This window comes from Mesoplodon mirus, assembly GCF_964341445.2.
Source record: "Mesoplodon mirus genome assembly, chromosome: 19".
NCBI lineage: Eukaryota > Metazoa > Chordata > Mammalia > Artiodactyla > Ziphiidae > Mesoplodon > Mesoplodon mirus.
Genome location: NC_138995.1, coordinates 62,098,725 through 62,122,056, shown reverse-complemented (window position 1 = coordinate 62,122,056; position 23,332 = coordinate 62,098,725). Strand labels below are relative to the sequence as shown.

Genomic DNA, 23,332 nt, shown 5'->3' with positions numbered 1-23,332 from the left:
TTATTATTTTTGCACAAGCCCAGGGACTTCAGAGTGGGTAGGGCTGCTCCGACATCCCTTGGGAAAAAAGAATCTTTTTTTTGTTTGTTTTTGGCTGCGTTGGGTCTTCGTTGCTGCGCATGGGCTTTCCCTAGTTGTGGGGGGTGCGGGCCACTCTTCCCTGTGGTGCAGGGGCTTCTCACTGCAGTGGCTTCCCCTGTTGCGGAGCACGGGCCCTAAGCATGCGGCCTTCAGTAATTGCAGCACACGGGCTCAGTAGTTGCGACGTGTGAGCTGTAGGGCGTGCGGGCTCAGTCGTTGTAGTGCACAGGCTTAGTTGCTCCGCGGCATGTGGGATCTTCCCAGACCAGGGATTGAACCTGTGGCCCCCTGCATTGGCAAGCAGATTCTTAACTACTGCGCCACCAGGGAAGTCCCGGGAAAAAAGAATCTTGCTTCTGTTTGGATTTCAGCGCCGTTATGCTGAAACGTTTGCGCTTTTTATGGGTCTTTGTTCCGGTCTAAAAGTGCCTGCCTCTTTCCCAATGAGGATTTAAGTGCAGAGTGCTTAACATAAGGATTATTTCATGCTTTATGGTGCTATGTATGAGGCAATTCACCCTCCACATCTGTTCGATCTCCTCGCCCTGGACTACAAATCCCAGCATGGCTTGCGAGGATGTAGAGCCTGGACTACATTTCCCAGCGTGCTCCACGTCCCAAGGAGACAATCAGTAGCAGGGATCTTTACTTCCCAGCATGCCCCGGGAGGTCACCCAGGGATTGTCTTGGTCTAAGGGTTGCGGACTCAATTTCCCGTAGTGTCCTGACGTTTCCCACGACCTAGGGAATCCAATCATTCATTCATTAATCCAAAATACTACTTCCGATCGCGCTTTATTAGGCTCAGTTCTTGGCACTGGGAGCAAGTAGTGCACACGGAAGACAAAAATTCCTGTCCTCCTGGGGCTTATTTCTAGATGAAGCGAGGAGACTAACCCAAAATAAATAAATTACATGGTATGAGGAAAGCGGGTAAGGTGTATGGAAAAATTAGTTCTATACCATTTAGGACTCCCGGGCTGTCAAGTCCATTTCCTACTAGGTCCCCAGGGGCCAGTTCTTCGTCCTTTTGATGCTGTGAACTACATTTCGCAGCATGCCCTGGGGGGCACACCTGTGGCCTTTAGACTCCATTTCCCAGCACTCGCAGGAGAATTCTCTCAATCATGTTTCCTTTCGACACCTCGGAGCTGCGAACTTCCCAGTGTGCCTCGGGGCCGATCGAGGCCGGAGTGTTGCCAAGAGCAATTTCCGCTTATGGACTCCATTTCCCAGCGCTCCCCGCGGCCTTCCGTGAGGCGGTTGCCATTCACTTCTCCAGGCTGAGGACTCCATTTCCCAGCGCGCCCCGGGATGGCGTGGTGACGTCACGCGCCGGGCGGGGGCCAGTGGATCCTTGGGTGGCGCGGGGCGGCGCGGGACGGTGCTGGGCGGGCGGCAGATCCCGGCGGCCCGTGGGCGGGCGGCGGCAGCTCAGGGCTCGGAGCTCGGCGCTCGCTCGCTCGTTCGCTCACGGGCGGGCGGGCGGCGCGATGTCGGGCGAGGATGGCCCGGGGGCGGGCTCCGGGGCGGCGGCGGCAGCGGCCCGCGAGCGGCGGCGGGAGCAGCTGCGGCAGTGGGGGGCGCGGGCGGGCGCCGAGCCGGGCCCCGGGGAGCGGCGCGCCCGCACCGTGCGCTTCGAGCGCGCCGCCGAGTTCCTGGCGGCCTGCGCGGGCGGCGATCTGGACGAGGCGCGCCTGATGCTGCGCGCGGCCGACCCCGGCCCGGGCGCCGAGCTCGACCCTGCTGCCCCGCCGCCCGCCCGCGCAGTGCTGGACTCCACCAACGCCGACGGCATCAGCGCCCTGCACCAGGTCAGCGCCCCCGCCCGGGCCCGTCCCGGGGACCTGAATCGCCCCGGGTCTGCCCCACCTCGAGCACCCTCCCTCCTGTTCGGAGTCACCGTTGCTAGTCCTGGTCTGCGCCGTCGCTGCTGCTCCGGTCCTTGCCATCCCGTGCTGGCCCTCTTTTCTGCCCACCCACCTCGAGCTCCCTTCTTCCGATCCTGAGACACTTGAACTGACCCTGGTCTTTGCCACCTTGCGCCGCCCTCTCCCTGGACCCGAGCCATTGCTGACGGCCTCAGTCCAGGCCCTCCTAGCCTCGTCACTTCGCGCTGCTCTTTCCCGACCTTGAGCTCTCTTTACTAGTCTCGCCTGTGCCACTTCCAGCGGTTCCACCTCTACTTTGTCATCTAATGCTGGACCTCTTTCCTGAGTCTGTGACACAGCTCAACCGGTGCCCACAGTTTACCCCTTCCATGCAGGCATCACTTTCCTGGAGCAGCAGCATCCTCTTTGTTGGGCCTGTGCTGCTTCCCCCCTTGGTCTCTGGTTTGGGCCACCTCTTTGGCTAGGCCCAGGGCCTTCCACGCCACTTCTTCCGTCCTTGGTCTGTGCCATGTGTTGCTGTCTAAGGATGCTCCTTCCTGAGCCCCTGCCTCCAAGGCTCTGTATTTTGTTTTTGGCCGTGGCACGCAGCACGTGGGATCTCAGTTCCCTGACCAGGAATCGAACCCATGCCCCCTGCAGTGGAAGCGCGGAGTCCTAACCACTGGACCCCCAGGGAATTCCAGCTCTGTATTCTTTTTTTTTTTTTTTTTTTTTTTTTTGCGGTACCTGGGCCTTTCACTGTTGTGGCCTCTCCCATTGCGGAGCACAGGCTCCGGACGCGCAGGCTCAGCGGCCATGGCTCAAGGGCCCAGCCGCTCCACGGCATGTGGGATCTTCCCGGACCGGGGCACGAACCCGTGTCCCCTGCATCGGCAGGCGGACTCTCAACCACTGCGCCACCAGGGAAGCCCGGCTCTGTATTCTTGAAGGGGATGCTCCCCGGGTCTGGGTCACCTCATGCTGTCTCCCCGCCCCTCACCCTCATGGCCTCTTCATTCTCCTTAGGGCTGTGCCACCTCTTGTCTCCCACGTAGTTCTTCTCTCAGGGATGTTTCTTCTTCTCCAGGCACCTCCTCCCTGCCTCTCCTCTTGCCTTGGCCAGACCTGCATCATCACCCTTTTTTTCTGGGCACACTCAGAGCACCCACCTCTTCCTGGCTTCGGGACACCTCTCTGTCCTTTGGTCACCTTGCTTTCTCTGCCTGGATCCCCTCCTGTGGATTTGGGCAGATTCTTTCTCCCGCAGCATGTGCCATTTCTCCCAGCCTCCCGTCATATCACCTTCCCAAGGGGCCTAGCACCCTGTTTCTCCTCTCTGTCCACCCTGGGGCCCCCATGCCGTTCCAAAACACTCTGATTGCTGTCTCCAGGGTTCCTCTGAACTAGGGCCCCCCAAATGTCCCACAACCAGAGTTCTCTCTAGTTCTGCGTGCTTTTGTCACTCCCCACCCCCCTCCAGTGGGAGCACCAGGCACAAGCCACAGAAGAGCTCTGTCCCCGAGGCTGTCTGCCTCCTAGTCTCCTCGAATTGGTCCAGTCCCCAGCCCTCTTCTGTGCCGGAACCACTAGGGTTTGGTTACTTTGGGGCCCAGAGAGGACCCTGGGAAGGAAACCTTGGCAGGGGGCAGGGGAGTGGGGTGGAGGCAGGAAGAGGCCCACTTCTCAGGTTCCCAGGAAGAGGAGCGGCTCAGCAAAGCGGAATAGTCCTGAGTTCTGATCTCAGCTGCTCAACTTTGTGATCTCGAATTAGTGTCTTTTCTCTCTGTGCCTCAGGTTTCTTATCTGTTAATGGGGCCAGTAGTCAGCCCCTCCCTGGCAGGGCTCTGGCAAAGGAGGAAAAACACCCTTCAGGAAGCGGCCGTGGGCATCCAGTTGGGGAGTTGCAGCCCCTGGTCCAAGTACTACCCCTCCCCCCTTTCCCTTTCCCTACTCCCGGGCCTGTGCCCTGCAGAGGCCTTAGTGCTCTCTGGGACGTTTTCCTCCATCTAGAGGAGGGTCTCAGCGTGGCTCGCCCAGGAGAGGGGCCTCAGGTTTCATCGTCCCTGCCCCTGGCTCCCCTCGACCTTCCCGAAGGGGTTCGTGGCCCTGCGTTGCAGGCCAGGCCCCATTCGCTGCCCTCTCCCTTGGCCCAGACCCTGCAGAAGAGCACCCCGGCCGGGCCTGTCAGGCGGGATCCCTGGGGATCCCTCTCCCGCTCCCGCTGCAGGCGAGCCCTCGGTACACTCCCTTGCCAGGACTTTGCAGGAGGCCTGAAGGATTCGGGCATCTGAGGTTCAGAGAGGGCAAGTCCCCGCCTCAGGTCACACAGCCAGCAAGCAGCGGTGCCGGGGTTTGAGTCAGGGCTGGGTGTCTGGTGACCAATTCGTGCTGGTTTGCCCAAGACCGGCCTGGTTTTAGCACTGCAAGTCCCAGGTCCCAGGAAACCCCCAGAGAGGCAAACCGGAACAGTTGCTCACGTTATCTGGGTGAGTCCTGCGGCTGTGGTTTCTGTTCTGCGTGGGGCAGGTCCCCAGGCATTGCTCCCTGCTCTGGTCGTGTCCCTAGGAGTTCTGGAGCCTCAGCCCCAACCTCAGGCTGGTTTGTCAACTGCTAGACGAGGCCGGTATATTCCACCCCCTCCCTGAAATTACCTTGTAATTAGTGGCCAGGGGTCTGGGGTCTGGAATAGGAAAGACTGTGAGCCAGGATTCTTAGTTCTGAACAGGGAGGGGCGGGGGAGTCTTGACCCCTGAGTCTGAGGGAGGAGGGGCTGGGGGCCTAGATTCTCGGATCCCTGGTGCCCAGGCCTCAGGCATCTTTCACATGGATGCCTGTGCCCGGCCAGGTCCTTGAAAGGGAAAGGCCCATCTCCCTCCTTGCCCCCCTCCCCCATCACCATGACAACCAAATGGAAATAAACGGAGCCCAGAGTTCATCCCGTTCCCAGGGCACGTGTGGCCCCCCTTCCACAGCCTGAGTTTCCATGACTTCATGCTCTTGGCCCTTGTAGCTTCCTCCCCCTTCTCCAGATGGACGGTTTTGGAGAGGTGAGGGAGCTGGAGGTTAATCTACCCTGAGGACCGGGGAGTCCAGGTCCACTCCTGTCCCTCAGCCCTCGCTCAGGTCCCAGTGCCCACCCAGTGTTCACACATGCCTGGGGCTACATCCCTTCTCTGGCCCCCACTTGGGGTGCCAGCTTGGGCAAGAGCGCTTGTTTCCTGGAGCTTTGATTCTTCCTCCATCAAACAGGACCCTTACAACCGTAGGATTGGGGAAGATGCCCGTGGAAGCCCCTTGGTGCAGCGTCCTGTGCCTAGGAGACCCTCGGTGCAGGGGAGCTGCCTCTCCTCGGGCCCCAGGTCCTGGGCATGCGCTAACTCAGTCACGTCTCCCAGTGGAGGAGGCCTGCCCGGGACCCTCACTCTGTTCCAGGTTTCCAGGGACCTGGTGACTTTACCAGCCCTGCACAGCCTTGGGCCCCAGGGGTCCAGCAGTCTCCCCTCCAGGTACAAGGCAGGGCCATGGTCAGTTCTTGTAGAGTATCTGTTGGATCTGAGGGAGGGGCTGGGGGCCTGGACCCCTGGGTCTGAGGGAGGAGGGGCTGGGCCTCCTCCTTTTGGTTCATCACTGGAAGCCCCATCCTTCGGTGGTGACTGTGGGGTGCCTCTCATCTAACAGGCACCGTTCAGGATTCCTACACCTGGATGTGAAGCCCCTCTCTCTGCTCTGTCCAGGTCCTCCTCTCATGGTCTCCAGTAAGCCCCAGATGCCTGGCTGACCTAACCACTGGGAAGCCGGGGGGTTTTAAACAGCTGGGTGGCTGGAGGGGCCTCCACGGACAGGGTTGGTGCTTTCCAGGGCCATCTGGGTCTTCTCCTTGATTGTCAGGGCCGCTTGGCCCTGTATCTGCTTAGCAGTCCCTGCCAGGGGTCCTGCCTGCAGGGCATGCAGGGTCTGGACCAGGTGAAGGTGACACCTTGTCCCGCCCCCCAGGCCTGCATCGACGAGAACCTGGAGGTGGTGCGCTTCCTGGTGGAGCAGGGTGCCACGGTGAACCAGGCGGATAACGAGGGCTGGACACCCCTGCACGTGGCCGCCTCCTGTGGTTACCTGGACATCGCCAGGTGAGGCGGGGAGGGTGGGCGGGGCCTGATGAGAATGGGCCCGGACCCCTCCGCTCTGACCTCGCCCTGCCCCCAGGTACCTGCTGAGCCACGGGGCCAACATCGCCGCTGTGAACAGTGACGGGGACCTGCCCCTGGACCTGGCCGAGTCTGACGCCATGGAGGGGCTGCTGAAGGTGGAGATTGCCCGCCGAGGTGGGCCTCGGGGGCTGCTGTGGGGCGGGCCCTCCGTTTCCGAGGACACTGACTCTCTGGGCCTCAGTGTCCCTACATGGGAAGCGGGGTGTGAGTACCTACCCCCAGGGTTACCTAGAGTAATTGGAGGAAGTGCTTGGCACAGAATAAGAGCTCAGACCACTGCTGGCCTGAAGTGTCGCTTTATCCTCGAGTGACTGAGGAAATTGAGGTAGAGGCTTGTCCAGGGCTTCGTTACGTGATTGCAGGTGATCTCAGGAATTTTGTTGGGGTGCCGGTAGGGGAATGCACAGGCTTCTGGGGAACTGGTCTCTCCCGTGCTCAGGATCACTGAGCCCCAGTGTCCTCAATATGGGGCCCAGGACCCCTCAAAACTCTGTCTGGCCATGCTCATTTTTCTAGGAGGAGTGTGTATTACTTCTAGCAGGTTCTCACCTTCCCCCCGCCCCGCTAAAAATAGCCGTCTGGGGCCAGATGGTGTGCAGTGTGCGTGGGGAAGGCTGTTGCCTGGCTGAGCTGGGGGCGGAGGACACGGGGCAGGTCAGGTGGGGGATGGCCAGCAGCTTCACCAATTCACCCAGCCTCCCGCCGGAGCCCTGGGTCACAGCCCATCTGTGGAGGTGACTGTCTCATCCGCAGAGCGAGGGTGGCGGCAGCAGTGCCTCGCGGGTGGTCAGGGCTCAGTGGGTGGGAAGGTATGAGCGCAGGGCCCGTGGGCCTGGCAGGCCTGGAGGGCTGCGCAGGAGGTGCGGGCAGGCTGGTGAAAAGTAGATGCCGGGGCGTCCGAGGTGACGCCCAGACTGCCGGCTTGGCTCCGGGTGGGAAGGGCAAGGGCCCGCCCTTGGGCAGCTGTGTGTCGGTGGCCGTGAGAGCCGCACAGGGTATGGAGGTGCTGGTGGGGGAGCCGAGGTGGGCGGCTGGGGTCCAGGAGCCCTGCTTTGGCTCAGGTGGAGGGGAAGCAAAGGAAAGGCAGAACCGGGGTTTTCTCCCTCCCCGTGTTCACGTTTTCATCTCAAAAAACTTCAGACTCAGAGGCGGGTTTCGATAGCAGTCCGATGAGTGTCCACACGACCTCCACTGAGATTTACCAGGGCTTTTCAGCAGCTTCATGGAGATACAATTCACAGTGTGTACAGTTCACCCTTGGGAAGTGTACGATCTGGTGTTTGTTTGTTTGTTTGTTTTTAGTGTATTCACACTAAATGTAGTGCATCCATCACCACATCGATTTTATTTTATTTTTTTAATTTTTATTATTTTTAAAAATTTTATTTTATTTATTTAGTTTTGGCTGCGCAGGCTTCAGCAGTTGTAGCACGCGGGCTCGGTAGTTGTGGCACGCAGGCTCTTGAATGCAGGCTCAGTAGTTGTGGCTCACGGGCTTAGTTGTTCCGCGGCCTGTGGGATCTTCCCGGACCAGGGCCCGAACCCGTGTCCCCTGCATTGGCAGGCGGATTCTTAACCACTGCGCCACCAGGGAAGTCCCCACATCGATTTTAGATGATTTTGATCACCCCAAGAGAAATCCCACACCCCTGAGCTGTCATCCCCAGCCCTGCATCCCTCTCATTGGCTTTGTGTCTCTAGATTTGCCTATTCTGGACGTTTTGTACAAGTGGAATCGTAAAGTATGGACTCGGGGGTTTTTAACTTCTGGGCACGATTGCCCGTGCTCCCTCCCTCGCCTCTGGGACGGACCTCCCTGGGTCCCTCCCCGCACCTGGGTCTCATGTCACGTCCAGCTCCCTCCACCTGGATCAGCCTTCGCCCTTCTCACCCTCCCTTGTTCCACACACAGGTCCCTCAGCTTGGACCCGGCTGTTTCTTCAGTTCTGCGGTTTGGGCAGGACCTTCTCAGCGAGTCCCTCCCGGGGACAGGCTCTGTCTCTCTGCCCCGTTACTGGCGATGTAAACCTTGAACCTCGTTCAGGGGGGTTGCCCAGGTGACTACCGTGGAGGCATCTTCCTCCCTTTGTCATTAAAAAGTAGTCTGAGATGGGGATGGACACATAATACACTAATATGTAGAAAATAGATAACTAGTAAGAACCTGCTGTATAAAAAATCAATAAAATAAAATTTAAAAACTAAAAAAAAAAAGTAGTCTGCAGGGCAGTGCTTGGAGGCCACCAGGGGGTGGGTGATCTCTTGGACATCCTGTGTGTTGCTGCAGGAAGTGCCCAGAGCTCACATCACCTTCTCACAGCAGCCCATGTTCCCCTTCTGCGGGGCGAAGGCTGGGGGATGTTGGCTTGTAGGGCCGACCAGGCACAAAGGCCTGTGGTCCTACTGGGGAGACCCTCTGCTGCACTGCTGGGGGTGGGAGGCGCCTGCCAGCACCACTGCAGCCACCGCCTCGGAATCGGGGGGCTCCTGCCCCACGGCTCCGTGATGCTTGCCTTCACACGGAAGCCTCAGCCGAGTGTGGTTGGCAGAGTCTCTGTATTCTACCACAATTTAAAAAAGAAGACAGTTTATGGGCTTAGGTAACCGCGGTCTAGGAGTTATATGGACTTAAGGCGTGGTTTGATCGAGGGGCACGGAGTCAAGAGCATCGCTCCATCACTGCTGAGCTCGGTACTGACTTCATTCTTAGACAGGTCCTCTCCGTGAGGTGTTGATTCTTAGCATGGCTGCCAGCAGTGCAGGCTGATGCCCCAGCGGGGCTAGAACTCGACGCATCCGTAGTCCCATCCACAGTCCTCTGCCTGACGCTCTTAGGGCCACCTTGGTCACAAGCGTGCCCCTGAGCCAGTCACAGTGGCAAGGAGGATGGTTGGGCCTGGTGACGCGGCCGCCCACGGAGCCGGGCTGTGGGCTCAGCCACGTCCGCGGAAAGCAGGGCTCAGGACAAGGCAGACGTCTTCACGGAGGCGGGAGACTGGATGCCTGCAGGTCCAAGAAACAGCTCCACTGCAGATGCTGTTCCCACAGCCCAGGCCGCAGGGACACAGTCCAAGCACAGGACTCTCTGGCCGCTTGCTCGGAAGGGCCATGGTCGGACCCACAGGAACTTGGAACTGGGCACGGAGGACACGTGAAGTGTTTCTGAAGCATTTGAAGCAATCACGTGGAATCCCCACAGCAGGACATGGACGTGGGGCAGTTACTCTCAGAGACGGGCGGCTTTGACAGTCAGTTCCAGTGATGGCGAGGCAGAGGCTCTTACCTCTGGCCGGCCGGGGTGTGGGTGATTCCAGCTGCTGTGGGAACCAGCCGAACAGCACGGGTTCCAGCTGGAGATCCACGTTCCCGGTGTTCCAGCAGTTCCAGTCCTAGGCCACCTGACGGAGCACTCCAAACTCGAGGCTTCGGTGTTGAGAGGATGTGGCCGACACCAAAGGGCGAACGGACCAGTCAATAATCTATAAACGAGTGATCCAAGCAGTGGTCGGCAAACGTTTTAGGCGGTCAGTTTTGTTTTTTTTTTAGCCACACTGCATGGCATGCGGAACTTCCCCGACCAGGAATCGAACCCATGCCCCCTGCAGTGGAAGCTCAGAGTCTTAACCACTGGACCACTGGGGAAGTCCGTAGCCAGTAAATATTTTAGGCTTTGCGGGACATGCTGTCAGGTTGCAACCACTCTACCCTGCTGCTGTGGTGGGGAAAACAGCCAGGGAGGATATGTAAATAAGTGGGTGTGGCTGTGTTCCAATAAAACTTTACTTACAAACACAGGTGGCTGTCCAGAAGAGGCAAGTCCGCAGTGACAGGAAGGGGATTGGTGGTTGCCAGGGGCTGGGGAGGGACTGCTCAATGGGGTATGAGGTTTCCATTTGGGGTGATGAGAAAGTTGAGGTCGGATAGGGTCAATGGTTGCACGTTGTGAATGTCCTAAAAGCCACTGAGTAGTACGCTTTAAAATAGTGAAATTGGGCTTCCCTGGTGGCTCAGAGTTTGAGAGTCCGCCTGCTGATGCAGAGGACATGGGTTCGAGCCCTGGTCTGGGAAGATCCCATATGCCGCGGAGCAACTAGGCCCGTGAGCCACAACTACTGAGCCTGAGCTCTGTAGCCTGTGCTCCACAACAAGAGAGGCCGCGATAGTGAGAGGCCCGCGTACCGCGATGAGGAGTGGCCCCCGCTTGCCGCAGCTAGAGAAAGCCCTCGCGCAGAAACGAAGACCCAACACAGCCAAAAATAAATAAATAAATAAATAAATAAATAAAATAGTGAAATTGGTAAATTTTATGTTAACCAAACAGGTGGCCTGCACGTGCAGGCTGTAGTTTGCCAACCCCCATCAAGAGCTCTGTTAATAAACATGGGCACATCTCGGCAAACAGCAAAATTGCAGAGGATGCGTTTGAATACGCAGGATACTGACCGTGGTTGCTGAATAAAAGATTGGCAAACTCTGCCCTTTCCCGCCCGCAGCAAGGCGCCTGCATCTATAATAGGACTGAATGTAGGTGATTCCCTTTAAGGAGGTCGGGGAGGAGAAAGGGAGGGGGGTCCCTGAGTCCCCGGCACTCTCCTGGCCTCCACCCCAGCCTGCGCCTGCGGGATGGGCCCTAGCCAGCCAGACATTCCTGGAATAGCTGCCTCTGGGAGTCCCCGCCAGCCCGGGGACCCTAAGGTAATCCGTTGGAGTTTAGTCCGAGTGCCCAGGTGCCACTGGGTGGCGCCAGTGCGCAGCTGGACCCGGACGGATTTGGTCCCGGCGGGGATTGCGTTTCTGGGATCCTCCGGGTAGCCCCGGGGCAGCATTTACAACTTGCAGTAAGGGTGTAACCAGGTTCACGTTCATGAAAGCAGATTCGTGATGGTGGTTACCTCTGGGGCCGCGGGGAGGGGCACCCTGTCATTGCCTCTGTCGCCTTGTACTGCTGTAAGCCAAGCGGCCATACACCGCGTCTTCGCCAGTGCTGTCCAGTGGAAAGCCAGAGTCAGCTACAAGCATAATTGAGAATTTCCAAGTAGGTGCGTGGAAAAACAAAAACAGGTGAAGTTAATTATAGTAATATATTTTACTTAATCCAGTACGTCCAAGACGACATCATTTCAATATGTAATCAATATGAAAAACTACGCGTGAGCTGCCGCACACTCTTTTTTTCTATGCTTCGAAATCCAGTGTAGTTTTTTTTTTTTTTTTTGCGGTACGGGGGCCTCTCACTGCTGTGGCCTCTCCCGTTGCGGAGCACAGGCTCCGGACGTGCAGGCTCAGCAGCCATGGCTCACAGGCCCAGCCGCTCCGCAGCATGTGGGATCTTCGCGGACCAAGGCACGAACCCGTGTCCCCTGCATCGGCAGGCGGACTTTCAACCACTGAGCCACCAGGGAAGCCAGAAACCCACTGTATTTTACATTTACAAGGCGTCTCAGTGGGAAGTAGCCACAGTTCAGGGGCTCCATAGCTGCACGTTGCTGAAGGCTGTTGAGCAGGACGGCTCAACTCTGTGCAGCACTTGGGCGAGTGAGAAATTTCACAATCGAAAAAATAACAGCCATTAATACACTTCCCAGGAGAAAGAGTACACATTCCCTAGAAGAGACTGTTTTTGACTCCCGTCTCAATAGTTCATAACGTGCAAAGTACAGATTCTCAGTGACAGTCAAAAGGTAATATTCCAGCCTCAACAAGGCTGCCTGTTTTGATCCACAGTCAACTTATGTTTAAAGTCATAACTTGCTTTTTGCATCCATAAATGCAGTACAGTTGTCCATGAGACCAACTGTCTGCAGTGAAATTGGCGAGTGAGGAAGCATGCTTGCCTCGCACAGATTTGTGCAGGTGCCAGCAGGGGACAGCAGCTGGTGGGAAGGTGCCGTTGCCCCAAGGTACGGGCACTGTTTAGTCGCTTTTTGCCTGGTTTATCCTACTCGTGAGTGATAATGGTGACGAAACACACAAAGCTGCTGGGCTAAGGGCTGTATGTGTAGTGATAAGAAGTGTGAGATGTAAGATTCCTGCGCCCTCCATCCTCCCAGCCCCCAGCAGTGACTCAGAGACCCTTAGTGGAACCCAGGGCTTCACGGAGCATGGTTGGGAAGTAACAGAGCTAGTTCAGGCCCTCTGAGCCCCTGAGGAGCACTCAGAGCAGAGGAACCAGGCCAGGTGCCACTCTGTGCTTCCTGGGTCTCAGGGTGGGAGTCCCATCTATCCCCCCTTCTCGTCCTCCCAGGTGTGGATGTGGAAGCAGCCAAACGGGCCGAGGAGGAGTTGCTGCTTCACGACACAAGGTGCTGGCTGAACGGGGGCGCCATGCCGGAGGCCCGGCACCCCCGCACGGGGGCTTCTGCCCTGCACGTGGCCGCCGCCAAGGGCTACATCGAAGTGATGAGGTGAGCTGGGCCGGTGTAGACCCTCCCTCTTCCCCCGCCCCTTGCGCTGGGCCAGCCTGTTGCTTCTCACTGTCTTACACCTTCTTGTGGATTTTGTCCATTCCCTCCCTTTTCTAATTTATGTACCTAAGGCCATGCATTTCCCTCTAAATACAGCCTTAGCTGCATCCATAAGTCTTGATGTGCAGGCTTCTCCCTGTCCTTCAGTTTAAAACGTTTTCCAACTTGTAGTCCTCATTGACCCAGGGATCATTTAGAAGTACGTCATTAATTTCCAAATACATGGGATTTTCTAGTCGTAGTTGAATTACATGCATGCCTCATTTTATTGTGCTTCACCAATAGTGGTTTGTTTTTTTTTTTACAAATTGAAGATTTGTGGCAACCCTACGTTGTCAGATGAAGGTGAACGTTTTTTACCAATAAAGTGTTTTTTAATGTATGTACATTTTTTAAGACATAATGCTGTTGTACACATAACAGACTTAACTTTTATATGCACTGGCAAACCAAAAAATTAATGTGACTCGCTTTATTTCAATATTTGCTTTATTTCGGTGGTCTGGAACCAAATCCTCAATATCTCCGAGATCTGCCTGTACTCACTTCCTGGCTTACTTGTGTTGTGGTCAGAGAACAGGTTCTCTATGATTCCAGATTTCTGGAATTCATTGAGGTTTGCTTCATACCCCAGTCTGTGTAAGCTGGAATGCTTCATAACCCAGTCCGTAAGCTGGAAACAAATTGTGTTGTTAAATCCAGCGTCCCCTATAGGTTATTAGGTCCACTTTGTACTCATGCTCTTTAGATCATCTGTATCCGTCGTGATTTTTTCCCCTCATCTGCTTATTCTGTCAGTTGCTGGGAGAAGTACAGTAAAATGTCTCACGATGATTGTGGATTTTTGCTGTTTCTCCTTGTAGTTGTGTCAATTTTTGTGCTGCATATTTCAAGGCCAGGTTGCTTGGTGCATCTGTATTTTAAATTGTTGCAGTGTGTACTCTCTGCTTCTCATCCTCACCTTGGTCTTGTCCATTTCTGAGTGCCTCACCCCTTCCTGTCAGTAGTTGGTTCTACTTCTTATCATCAAACTCCCCTGTTCTCTCTTTATTTTTTCCCTCTCTCTCATGTGATGTTATACTTTATATTTAGTATATACATGGAGTCCAGATGAATCTCTCCACCCCTGCTCACCTCTGTGTTAATGAATTTTTAGAAAGGTCTTCCAGGGGAATTCCCTGGTGGTCTAGTGGTTAAGATGCTGGGCTTTCATTGCCGTGAGCCAGGTTCAGTACCTGGTCGGGAAACTGAGATTCCGAAAGCTGCACGGTGCGGCTGGGGGGAAAAAAAAAGGAAGTTTTTCAGTGAGGAACTTAAGATGACGCCTAACAGCTCCAGGCTTATGTCCTGGCTGCTTCCCCTAATTCACAGGTAGGGTGCCTCGTCCTCTGTAGTTCCAGCGAAAGCCCTGGGTCTGATACTCACTGGGCTGCCTTGCACACCTGCTTATCCCAGGGCTGATCCCTGTGGCAAGGAGGGTGGGACCCTGTGACTGGTCAGGCCTGGTGACGTGCCCAGCCCTGGAAGCTGTGCCCTCTTCTACCCATGGCTTCCATCCCTGAGTCTCAGGTGGCTGCTTCATCTCCTGTCACTGAATCTGTGTCCCAGCCAGCAGGAAAAAGCAGGGGGCAAAAGGAGCAAATGTCCATTTCTTTTAAAAGAATAGTCCAGAAGCAGCGTACATACTGAATACTGACATCCCATTTGCCAGACCCTTCTCAGCTGGCCACTCCTAGCTGTGAGGGAGACTGGGAGATTCTACTTCAGCAGGCGACCCACTGAAAGCTGGGTGCCATTTTTTTTTTTTTAGAAGGGTCTTCCCAGGGCAGGGGGCCTCATCTTCATTCAGGGCTCTGCAGTGGCTCCCCACCTATTTATTTATTTATTTATTTATTTGGCTGCTCCGGGTCTTAGTTGCAGCACACGGGATCTAGTTCCCTGACCAGGGATTGAACCCGGGCCCCCTGCATTGGGAGCACAGTGTCTTAACCACTGGACCACTGGGGAAGTCCCTGGGTGCCATTATTAAAGGTGGAAGGAGAGTGGATATTCATGGACAGCCTCATTCTCTGCCACAGAACTGAAACGCTTGGGCCTTAGAGGTACTCACTGACTGTAATTTCACTTCCGCCCCTTAGTATGGGTTTACAGCCACATCTATGGACTGCATGTTTGGAAGAATTTAGCTGACGTTCTCCTCGTTAAAGATGAGTGGCAGAGTAAAGGTGTACATTTCTTTGATGCTATTCACTCAACACTTACTGAGCACCTGCTGTATGCCAGGCCATCTTTTAGGTACTGGGGATATAGCAGCAAATGAGACAGATCTGGGCCCATGCGCAGTTCGCAGCCTTGTCGAGGAGACAGACAGACAAGTGACTGAGGAAGCCGGTCACATCACATGGCCCTGAGCGCTCAGAGAGGGGTCCTCAGCCTCCACCCTGGTGACGTGGGGCTGGATAACCCTGGGGGCCTGTCCTGTTCATGGGGGTGGGACACTGACCTCCACCCGCTAGATGCCAGGAGCCACACTCCACCGCAGTCATGACAACCAGGCACCTCTCTGGGCGTTGCCCAATGTCCCTTGGGGGTCAGCGTCGTCCCCAGTTGAGAACCACTGGTCCAGAGGGATGTAAACAGGGCATTGGGGGAGAGTGAGTGTGGTGGGGAGGTCTCCTTCGAGATTCGGTGAGGAGGTTGTGACTGCCGAGAGGGTGGTCATGCCCTGGCCGTGTGAAAGGCACTGATGCCTCGAGAACATTCACTGGGCAGAGAGAACAGCGGAGCCCAAGGTGGGCGTATGCTTGGGGGAGGAGTGGGATGCCCACACGGCTGGAGCAGAGTGAGCTGGGGGGCCCCACAGAGGAGCTTTTGTTTAAAATGGTTCTTTACAAGGTACCTCATCTCTCCGCCTTTCCCACCTTGCTTTAGCTCTTTCTCACTGACACAGAACCTAAATGCAGTTCTCTAAAAGCAGGCGTGTCTACCCTAAGCTGAGTTTGCAGATTTGCCCTGGACCAGGTCGTGTGGTCTAAGGTGGTGATTATCTCCCGGGAAAGAATCGCCTAAGCCAGGGGTTCTGTCTCGGCACTGGTGGCATTTGGACCAGATCGTTCCTGGCTGTGGGCCCACCTGTGTGCTGTGGGGTGTTAAGCAGCATCCCTGGCGCCGACCCACTGATGCTTCTGGCACCCACCCCTACGTTGTGGCATCCAGAAACATCTCCAGACACGGCCAGACGTCCCCAGGCGGCAGTGTGGTCCTGGTTGAGAACCGCTGCTCTGAGCCACAGGGGTCCTGGAACAGTGCTGCCCCCAGGCCGCCCCTTCTGGGGTCTCATCCTTTCTCTAGGCTTGGGTGCTGGGGAACCCCTGCCCTCACCTCCCCTGGAGCTGTCTCACAACCAGGGGTGACGCTCTAGAGTTGAGCACCGGAGGTGCAAGAAGCAGGGCTCCAGAGGCCACCTGCTAGGCCAGGGGAGGAGTCAAAGCGGTGGCCGAGGGCGTCACTTCGGGGCGGGGGCGCCTTGGGGCGCTGGCGCTTTACCCCCGGCCCAGGGCTGTCTTCGGTGCTGTCACAGCTGGTACTGCCGCCACAGCACAGCCGGCCGACCTTAGCTCTTGGCCCCGAGCCCCTGTCCTGGTCCTTGACCTGAGCCTCCCCGGCCCCCAGGCTGCTCCTTCAGGCCGGCTACGACCCGGAGCTGCGGGACGGGGATGGCTGGACGCCCCTGCACGCCGCAGCCCACTGGGGCGTGGAGGACGCCTGCCGCCTGCTGGCAGAGCACGGCGGGGGCATGGACTCGCTAACGCACGCGGTGAGGGCTGGGTCTGGGGCCCCGGGCCCGGTGGGGGGTGGGAGGGCCCCTCCGCCTCCTCCTCACCTGCCTTTTCCGCTCCCCACCCAGGGGCAGCGTCCCTGTGATCTAGCGGATGAGGAGGTGCTGAGCCTGCTGGAGGAGCTGGCCCGGAAGCAGGAGGACGTGAGTGTCTGTCTGCAGCCAGGAGGGAGGGCCTCCACATCCCTGGGGACCTGCTCTTCCCCGGCCGGTGACCGGGGCCCAGTGGGGAGCCAGGAGGAGGGGCACAGCTGGGCACTAGGGGGAGGCGGGGCCTGGGGCCCCCGGGGGACCTTGGGATGCAGATGAGAGTCATCTATCCAGGCTTGGGCTGGGCCTTGTCACCCCTGGGACCCCCCCCCCAACACCAGCACTGGGCCAGGCCTTGTTGCTGGAAAAACGCAGAATGAAGGGGTGAACGGTGTGGACTCGGGGTCTGAATCCCAGCTCTGCCATGGATTTGCTGTGTGAGCTCAGGCCAGTCACTTAACCTCTTTGGGCCTCAGTTACCTCATCTGTAAAATGGGGATAGTACTGCGCATTCTATGAGTTACGTGTTCTGTTACGTGGAATATGTATTATGCTATGAGTGGTATGTATGTTACTAAACAAAAGCATTCAGAACGCTGCCTGGCACACAGTAAGCACTCTAAGGTAGCAAGAAACATCTCCTGAGGCCTTCTGGGGGCCAGGCCCTCTACCTGGAGCTTCTGGTGAGTGGTAGGTAGACAGGGCCAGATCCCCGTGTTTAAAGCTTGGCTGTGGCAACATTGAGGGAGATGGTCCTGTTTCTGGCTTGGTGGACTTGGGCAGCTTCCTGGGGACCAGGGCTCGCACACTGTTGAGGGAACAGTACGTGCAAAGGCTCAGGGGTGGGGAGTCGTATGGTACCCGGAATTTGGAGAGGGGCAGACCCTGAAGGGGCTTGAATGCCAGGGAGGAGCAGTGCGACGGGGAGGAGGCTGGGGGCTCTGGGAGGGTGTTTAGTGGGTGAAGCAGGGTCTCTGAGAGGTGGGGGCGCAGACGAGGCCTGGGCGTGTCTGGGAAGGGAGACCTGCAGCACAAGGGGTTTGCTAGGAGGGGCGGGGAAACTGCTGTGCAGGCTCCGAGGTGTGAAGACACAGCAGTCTGGGAACTGCGCCCTGAGATGCCATTTGGGGGCTGGGCCTGACAGCGAGCCTTAAGGGAGGAGGCCGGGCCTGGCAGCCCGTGTCCGGGTGTGCTGAGGGGTTGGGGGGAAGTTTGGGCAGGTCGCCCCTGGGAGGTAGAGGCCAGGAAGCCTGGGGGCCCCTGAGTACTGGACGACTCACTTGAGACCCAGGGCGCCATGTCTAGGAAAACTCAGCGAGTGCACAAATCATCCCATTCCCCCCTGTACCACGTCCACCCCGGCACGGTTGTATGTGGGACCCAGGAGGGTCTGCGTGTTCTGCCCCTCCCCAGTGGCCCCCCTCCCCCTTTCAGCTTCGGAACCAAAAGGAAGCCTCCCAGAGCAGGGGCCAGGAGTCCCAGGGGCCGTCCAGCAGCAAACACCGAAGGTAGGGGAGAGGCGCCTGGAGGGTAGGTGGGCTGGAGGCTCCCCAGGGCTTGGACCCCAACGCCCTCCCCTTTCCACCAGGAGCTCTGTATGTCGTCTGAGCAGCCGTGAGAAGATCTCCCTCCAGGACTTGTCCAAGGAGCGCCGGCCTGGTGGGGCAGGGGGGCCCCCAATCCGGGACGAGGATGAGGGAGAAGAAGGCCCCTCAGGTGAGGGGCTGGGGGGCTGGGGTCCTCAGTCTGGAAAGGAGGGGTCTGAGGGAGGAAGGGCTGGTGCTCAGAGGCAGCTGGCTGATTCTTGTGACCTCTCCTGCGTCCTACACTGTAGAGCCACCCCCTGCAGAATCCAGAACCCTCAATGGGGTCTCCTCCCCGCCACCCTCTAGCCCTAGGAGCCCCATGGTGAGTCTGGGTTCCCGGGAGGCCGTGCTGGCCTGGGAGGTTGTGGGGGGCGTAGCCATAAAGCCTGTGAACCTCTTGTCAGGGCAGGTGGGGTGAAGACTACAGTTCCCAGAATCCTCTGGGACAACTGCCTTTTCCTGACTGTGCCTGTCCTCCCCACCCCCCAGTTGTAGTTTGTGGTGGGCCTTTTGGGGGTAACACTTGAAGTTCTTGAGAAGTAGGACCCTCTCCCTGTAACTGATACCCTTCCCTTCTCCAGACTCCCAACAAGGCCCCTTTCTCCACGCGCTTTGGCCTCCAGAAGACGGGGAGCTCTGGGGCCCTAGGTCCTGCGGAGAGGCGGTTTGCCGAGGGTGCCTCGGGGGCTGGGCTGCAGCGCTCCGCCTCCTCCTCGCGGCTGGAAGGGACCTCCACTCAGGTGAGCAGGGTGAGGGGCAGGGGACCAGACCCTGCCTAGTCGAGGAGAATAGCCCCCTCCTCTCCTCTCCCCGCAGGCCAGGGAGCCCCGTCTTGCCAGAATTACCCCCTCCCCCTCCCGGAAGGTGCCGGAGTCTTCTGCCCCGTGAGTCTGACGGCCCGGGTCCCGCCGGGGGTGGGGCAGGTCTGGGCCCCTGTCTTGTCAGCCTTTGCTCTCGGGGGTCTGGTCCCTGCCTCCCACTCTTGGCCTCAGTTTCCCTTTTGGTGCATCAAGTAAAAGCTCACAGTAAAACTCCAAGGCCACCGTGATCCGGCCTCCGGTGGCCCCCACCCCGCTCTCCACCCCTCCGCCCTCCTTTCTGACACGGGCTCGCTCCTGCCCGGGCCCGTCACTGTGGCTCCCCACTCACCCGCACAGGGCTTCCTTCCTCCCTCTCTCAGGTTTGTTTGAATGTCAGCTTCTCGGGGAGGCCCACCAGCCCCACCCCACGCACCGCCCCAGCATCCGGACACGCACACCTCCGGTCTCCCGTCCTTGCTCTTTTTTTCTCCAGAGTACTTTATCCTCCTGACGTGTCATGTGGTGTCCTGATCTTTCTGTGGTTATCCTTTCTTTTGCTTGCATCTCTTCTGCTCACATTTGACTCATCGGGGCGGAGATCATTTGTTTCTTTTTCTTTTGCTCCTTGCTGGATGTCTGGTGCCTGCCACGTAACGCAGGCTTGAGTAACATTTGCTGATTGAATGCATTCACACAGGTCTGAGATCTCCAGGCCTCCTCCTCCCTTGGATAACTCCACTCCTGCCTCCAGGATTCCGGAGCCTGAATCCCCGGTGAAGCCAAATGTCCCCGTAGCCTCTGCAGCGCCCCCAGCGGACTCCCGGGACCGCCGGAGGTGAGGTGAAGAGGCCTGGGGGCAGGAAGCAGCTGGGGAGACAGCTGCGCTACCCAGGCGTCCCAGGGTTGGCGTTGAGGTCCTCTGGCCGAACTTGACTCCCCCTGAGAGTGTCAACCATGGGATGGGACAGGGTCCAAAGGAACCCTCTCTGAGGTCGGGGCCCTTCACTCAGGTCCTACCAGATGCCTGTGCGGGATGAGGAGTCTGAGTCTCAGCGGAAAGCTCGCTCTCGGCTCATGCGCCAGTCTCGGAGGTCCACACAGGTGTGGGCGGGACCTGGATCCCTGGGTCTGAGGGGGGAGGGGCTGGGGGCCTGGACCCCTGGGTCTGAGGGGGGAGGGGCTGGGCCCTGAGTCCTGGACCCCCTGACTGCCCCTTCTCCGTGCCAGGGTGTGACTCTGACAGACCTTAAAGAAGCAGAGAAGGCTGCAGGAAAGGCCCCAGAGCCAGAGAAGTCGTGCCTGCAAAGCCTGGTGAGGGTTCAGGTGCCCGGGCAGGGGGTGGTACAAGATGCCCTCGTTCTCTGACCCCCGTGCCCCTCTCCCGCAGGACGCTTCCCGGCGACCCCGAGTCCCTGGGGTCGGGAACTCTGATGGCCCTGCCCAGAGAGGTGAGGTCTGGTCTCTGGGAGGTGGTCGTCCTGGGCCCACCGGCACCCTCTTGCTACAGTCTTACTGTTTTCCTGGGGGTTGGGCCCAGAGACCCTGACCCTGCAGAGGGGACCCCTCCACAGATCACTGGGCTGACTCCTGCCCCTCCCCCAGCAGAGGCGCCCGACGGCCAAGGGCAAGGACCACAGGCCGCCGAGGAGCACCGCCGAACCAGCAAGGAGTGGCGGGGACCTGCGGAGGTGCGGGGTGGGGCCCAGGCGGGGCGAGCTGGGGCTGTGGGCCGGCCCTGGAGGTGGGCTGGGGGTGGAGCCAAGCTGACGCCCACCTCCGCCCACAGGGGGAGGAGGCGGAGCCGGCGCCTGCAGACCGCAGCCCAGGATCCAGGTACAGGGTGGGGAAGGGTTCGGGCTGTCTGTGGGGCCGTGGGCGCGCCCCATGACGCCCTCCTTGCCCTCACCCCAGCACTCCCGAGGGCGGCCCCTCTTCCCGCAGGCAGCGGGACCTCAACCCAGAACCAGAGCCAGAATCAGAAGAGCCTGATGGAGGCTTCAGGAAGGTTCGCGATCCCACCCCTCGATCGTCCCATTAACCCCCACGTGCTGGCTTTTATATACCTGCCCTCCTGCCCCCTACTTAGTGGCTCTGCCTGACCGGTCCGGGCATCCTGCTCTTTTGCGGCCCCACCTGAGCCACAGTCACCCCCCTTCCCCGCAAACATGCGGCATCTCAGCCGGCAAGCCTGACCCCCGTGTCCCTCCTCCCGGGGCCCCCAGCTGTATGCAGAGCTGCGCAGTGAGAACGAACGACTTCGCGAGGCCCTGACCGAGACCACACTGCAGCTGGCGCAGCTCAAGGTGGAGCTGGAGCGTGCCACGCAGGTGAGGACGCCGCGGCCCTGGAGGTGGTGGGAATTGGCTCCGGAGCCCTGGGCGGTAGGGCCAGAGCGTCGAGGGGAGGGGCCTGCGTGGCGGGGGTACTAGGACCCTTGGGAGGAGGAGCGTGGGCAGTGAGGGGCGAATGAGGGGCAGAGCTAAGGTCTCGGGGGCGGAGCCTGGCCCAGGAGGGGCGGGGCTGGCGGTCCTGAGCCGTGGGTGGGGAGGTCTGGGCCAGCCAGGGGTCTGCCTTTCCCCCTCTCACTGCTGGTTTCCCCCTTCTGGCCATCGCGGTTTGGACGCTTCTCTGAGCCCTGCTCTTTTTGTGTCCTCACCAGAGGCAGGAGCGATTCGCAGAGAGGCCCGCCCTTCTGGAGCTGGAGAGATTCGTGAGTAAGGGCGGCTGCAGTGGGGCCAGCTGTGTCCCCAGCCTTACAGGCTCCGGCGGCTCTGGATGAAGGGGCCGCACTGACCTCCTAACCCGCTCCTCTGCTCATGCCCCACCTCTCTCAGCCATCCTTGACCTGCGGCCCTCCCCGACCCCCAGTGCCTCGTCCTCACCTTCCCCTGTTTATTCCAGGAGCGCAGGGCCCTGGAGCGGAAGGCAGCGGAGCTGGAGGAGGAGCTGAAGGTGAATGTCAATGGGGAGCTGAGGGCAGAGCGGGGGTGTGCAGTGGGTGCAGCCTGCCCAGGGCCACCTGGCTGACCCGTCCCACCTCGCAGGCCCTGTCCGACCTCCGGGCTGACAACCAGCGACTCAAGGATGAGAACGCAGCCCTGATTCGCGTCATCAGCAAACTCTCCAAGTGACTCTGGAGGAGGCCCTTCCCCTGCACCCATATTTATGCAGCTGCTTCTGCCACATGCACCCCTTCCTTTGCGTGAACACGAGTGACAGGGCTCCCGGGGAGTCTCTGAGAAGCCATAACCTCCCCTTGGGACCTCCAGACTGGGAGGGGAGAACAGAGTCCCCAGGAGCCAAGGGGGGCCGTCCGAGGCCGGGATGGAGGCGGAGGCCGAGCCAGGTAGGGGGACGTCGCTGAGGGGGGACTGGGGCTGGAGGCGGGACCAGGAAGGAACCGAGGACCAAGAAGCGCCAGGACCAGAGTGGCCGCCCAGAGGTCCCCCCTCACGTGTGATGCCACCCTCATCACCCCTCCCACTCGTGAACAGGGATCCGAGAATGTGCCAATAGTCCCTCCGGCCTCGGCCAGGTGGGCCTGTATATAGGGTCCGTGTGCAATAGGGAGGGATGTCTTCTATTTTTGCTGCCCCCTTGCGGCCCACTGTCTGGGGCAGGGGGAGAAGGTATTTTCGAGATAAAGCACAGGCACCACAAATAAAAGTCGGGAAGTTGCCACTCAGTGGCTGCGTCCTTGGCTGGAGGTGGGCACTGCTTCCCCCTTCCGTGCTGGGGCTGTGCCTGCCCGTCACGGAGTGGGACGGGGCTTCAGGAAGAGCGGCCAGTTGGAGCAGAGGTCGCAATCCAGGGCCCACGTGGTCACAAGCTGGCTTGGTACAGAGCAGGAAGGGTCGGCCGGGCGACGGTAGGGGCTGCGGATATCGGGTCGGGGGCTTGGGTCTTGTCATCACTGGGTTGTTTTTTTTTTTTTCCGGTACGCGGGCCTCTCACTGCTGTGGCCTCTCCCATTGCGGAGCACAGGCTCCGGACGCGCAGGCTCAGCGGCCACGGCTCACGGGCCCAGCCGCTCCGCGGCATGTGGGATCTTCCCGGACCGGGGCACGAACCCGTGTCCCCTGCATCGGCCGGCAGACCCTCAACCACTGCGGCACCAGGGAAGCCCCCCATCACTGCTTTTGAAACAAATTTGAGTCAGTTGCCAACATTTAAAACTTAGGGTAGTTCACATATAAAGTCCGGGGTTTTGACTTTTCTGACTAAACAGGGCTCTGACAGTGCGAGCTGTTCAGTCCTGCACGGCAGCAGTTGGCTGGAGCCAAGTAGGAGCTCTCCTCCAAGTTGGGGCATTCATTCATTCACTCGCCCATTCATGGTCCTGTTCTCCTTGCCTGGCCCCGTCCTACGTGTTGGTGGTACGGTAGCGCGTGAGACAGGTAAAGATCCGATACGTGTTGGGAGGAGAGGCGTGGGGCACCCAGTGACAAAAGAAATGT

General features: G+C 58.7%; 1 protein-coding gene across 4 annotated transcripts; it reads left to right on the top strand.

Moving 5' to 3' along the window:
- The first annotated feature begins 1,478 nt into the window (after positions 1-1,478).
- Positions 1,479-22,556, top strand: PPP1R12C (protein phosphatase 1 regulatory subunit 12C). Of its 4 annotated transcripts, none has more exons than XM_082606541.1 (22): positions 1,479-1,895; positions 5,946-6,076; positions 6,153-6,271; positions 12,402-12,561; positions 16,294-16,438; positions 16,529-16,603; positions 17,924-17,997; positions 18,078-18,205; positions 18,324-18,397; positions 18,657-18,815; positions 18,892-18,959; positions 19,573-19,710; positions 19,886-19,976; positions 20,103-20,186; positions 20,263-20,323; positions 20,478-20,563; positions 20,662-20,708; positions 20,787-20,880; positions 21,098-21,202; positions 21,535-21,589; positions 21,777-21,827; positions 21,920-22,556. In XM_082606541.1, exons 1-22 carry the CDS (start codon positions 1,575-1,577, stop codon positions 21,940-21,942), a joined length of 2,289 nt encoding a protein of 762 aa, XP_082462667.1. In that variant the 5' UTR covers positions 1,479-1,574; the 3' UTR covers positions 21,943-22,556. The 4 variants fall into 4 exon arrangements, with proteins under 4 accessions (XP_082462667.1, XP_082462665.1, XP_082462666.1 ...); XM_082606539.1 differs by having other exon boundaries at positions 1,480-1,895; positions 20,481-20,563; positions 21,535-21,585; XM_082606540.1 differs by having other exon boundaries at positions 1,480-1,895; positions 20,817-20,880; positions 21,535-21,585.
- Positions 22,557-23,332: the final 776 nt, after the last annotated feature.

Bases quoted from the DNA above. Each gene is read 5' to 3' on its own strand.
- PPP1R12C (XM_082606538.1), top strand. From the start codon at position 1,575: ATGTCGGGCGAGGATGGCCCGGGGGCGGGCTCCGGGGCGGCGGCGGCA. The intron at 20,187-20,262 runs GTGAGGGTTCAG...CCTCTCCCGCAG, and splicing joins AGTCGTGCCTGCAAAGCCTG to GACGCTTCCCGGCGACCCCG. The intron at 20,324-20,477 runs GTGAGGTCTGGT...CCCCTCCCCCAG, and splicing joins TGATGGCCCTGCCCAGAGAG to CAGAGGCGCCCGACGGCCAA.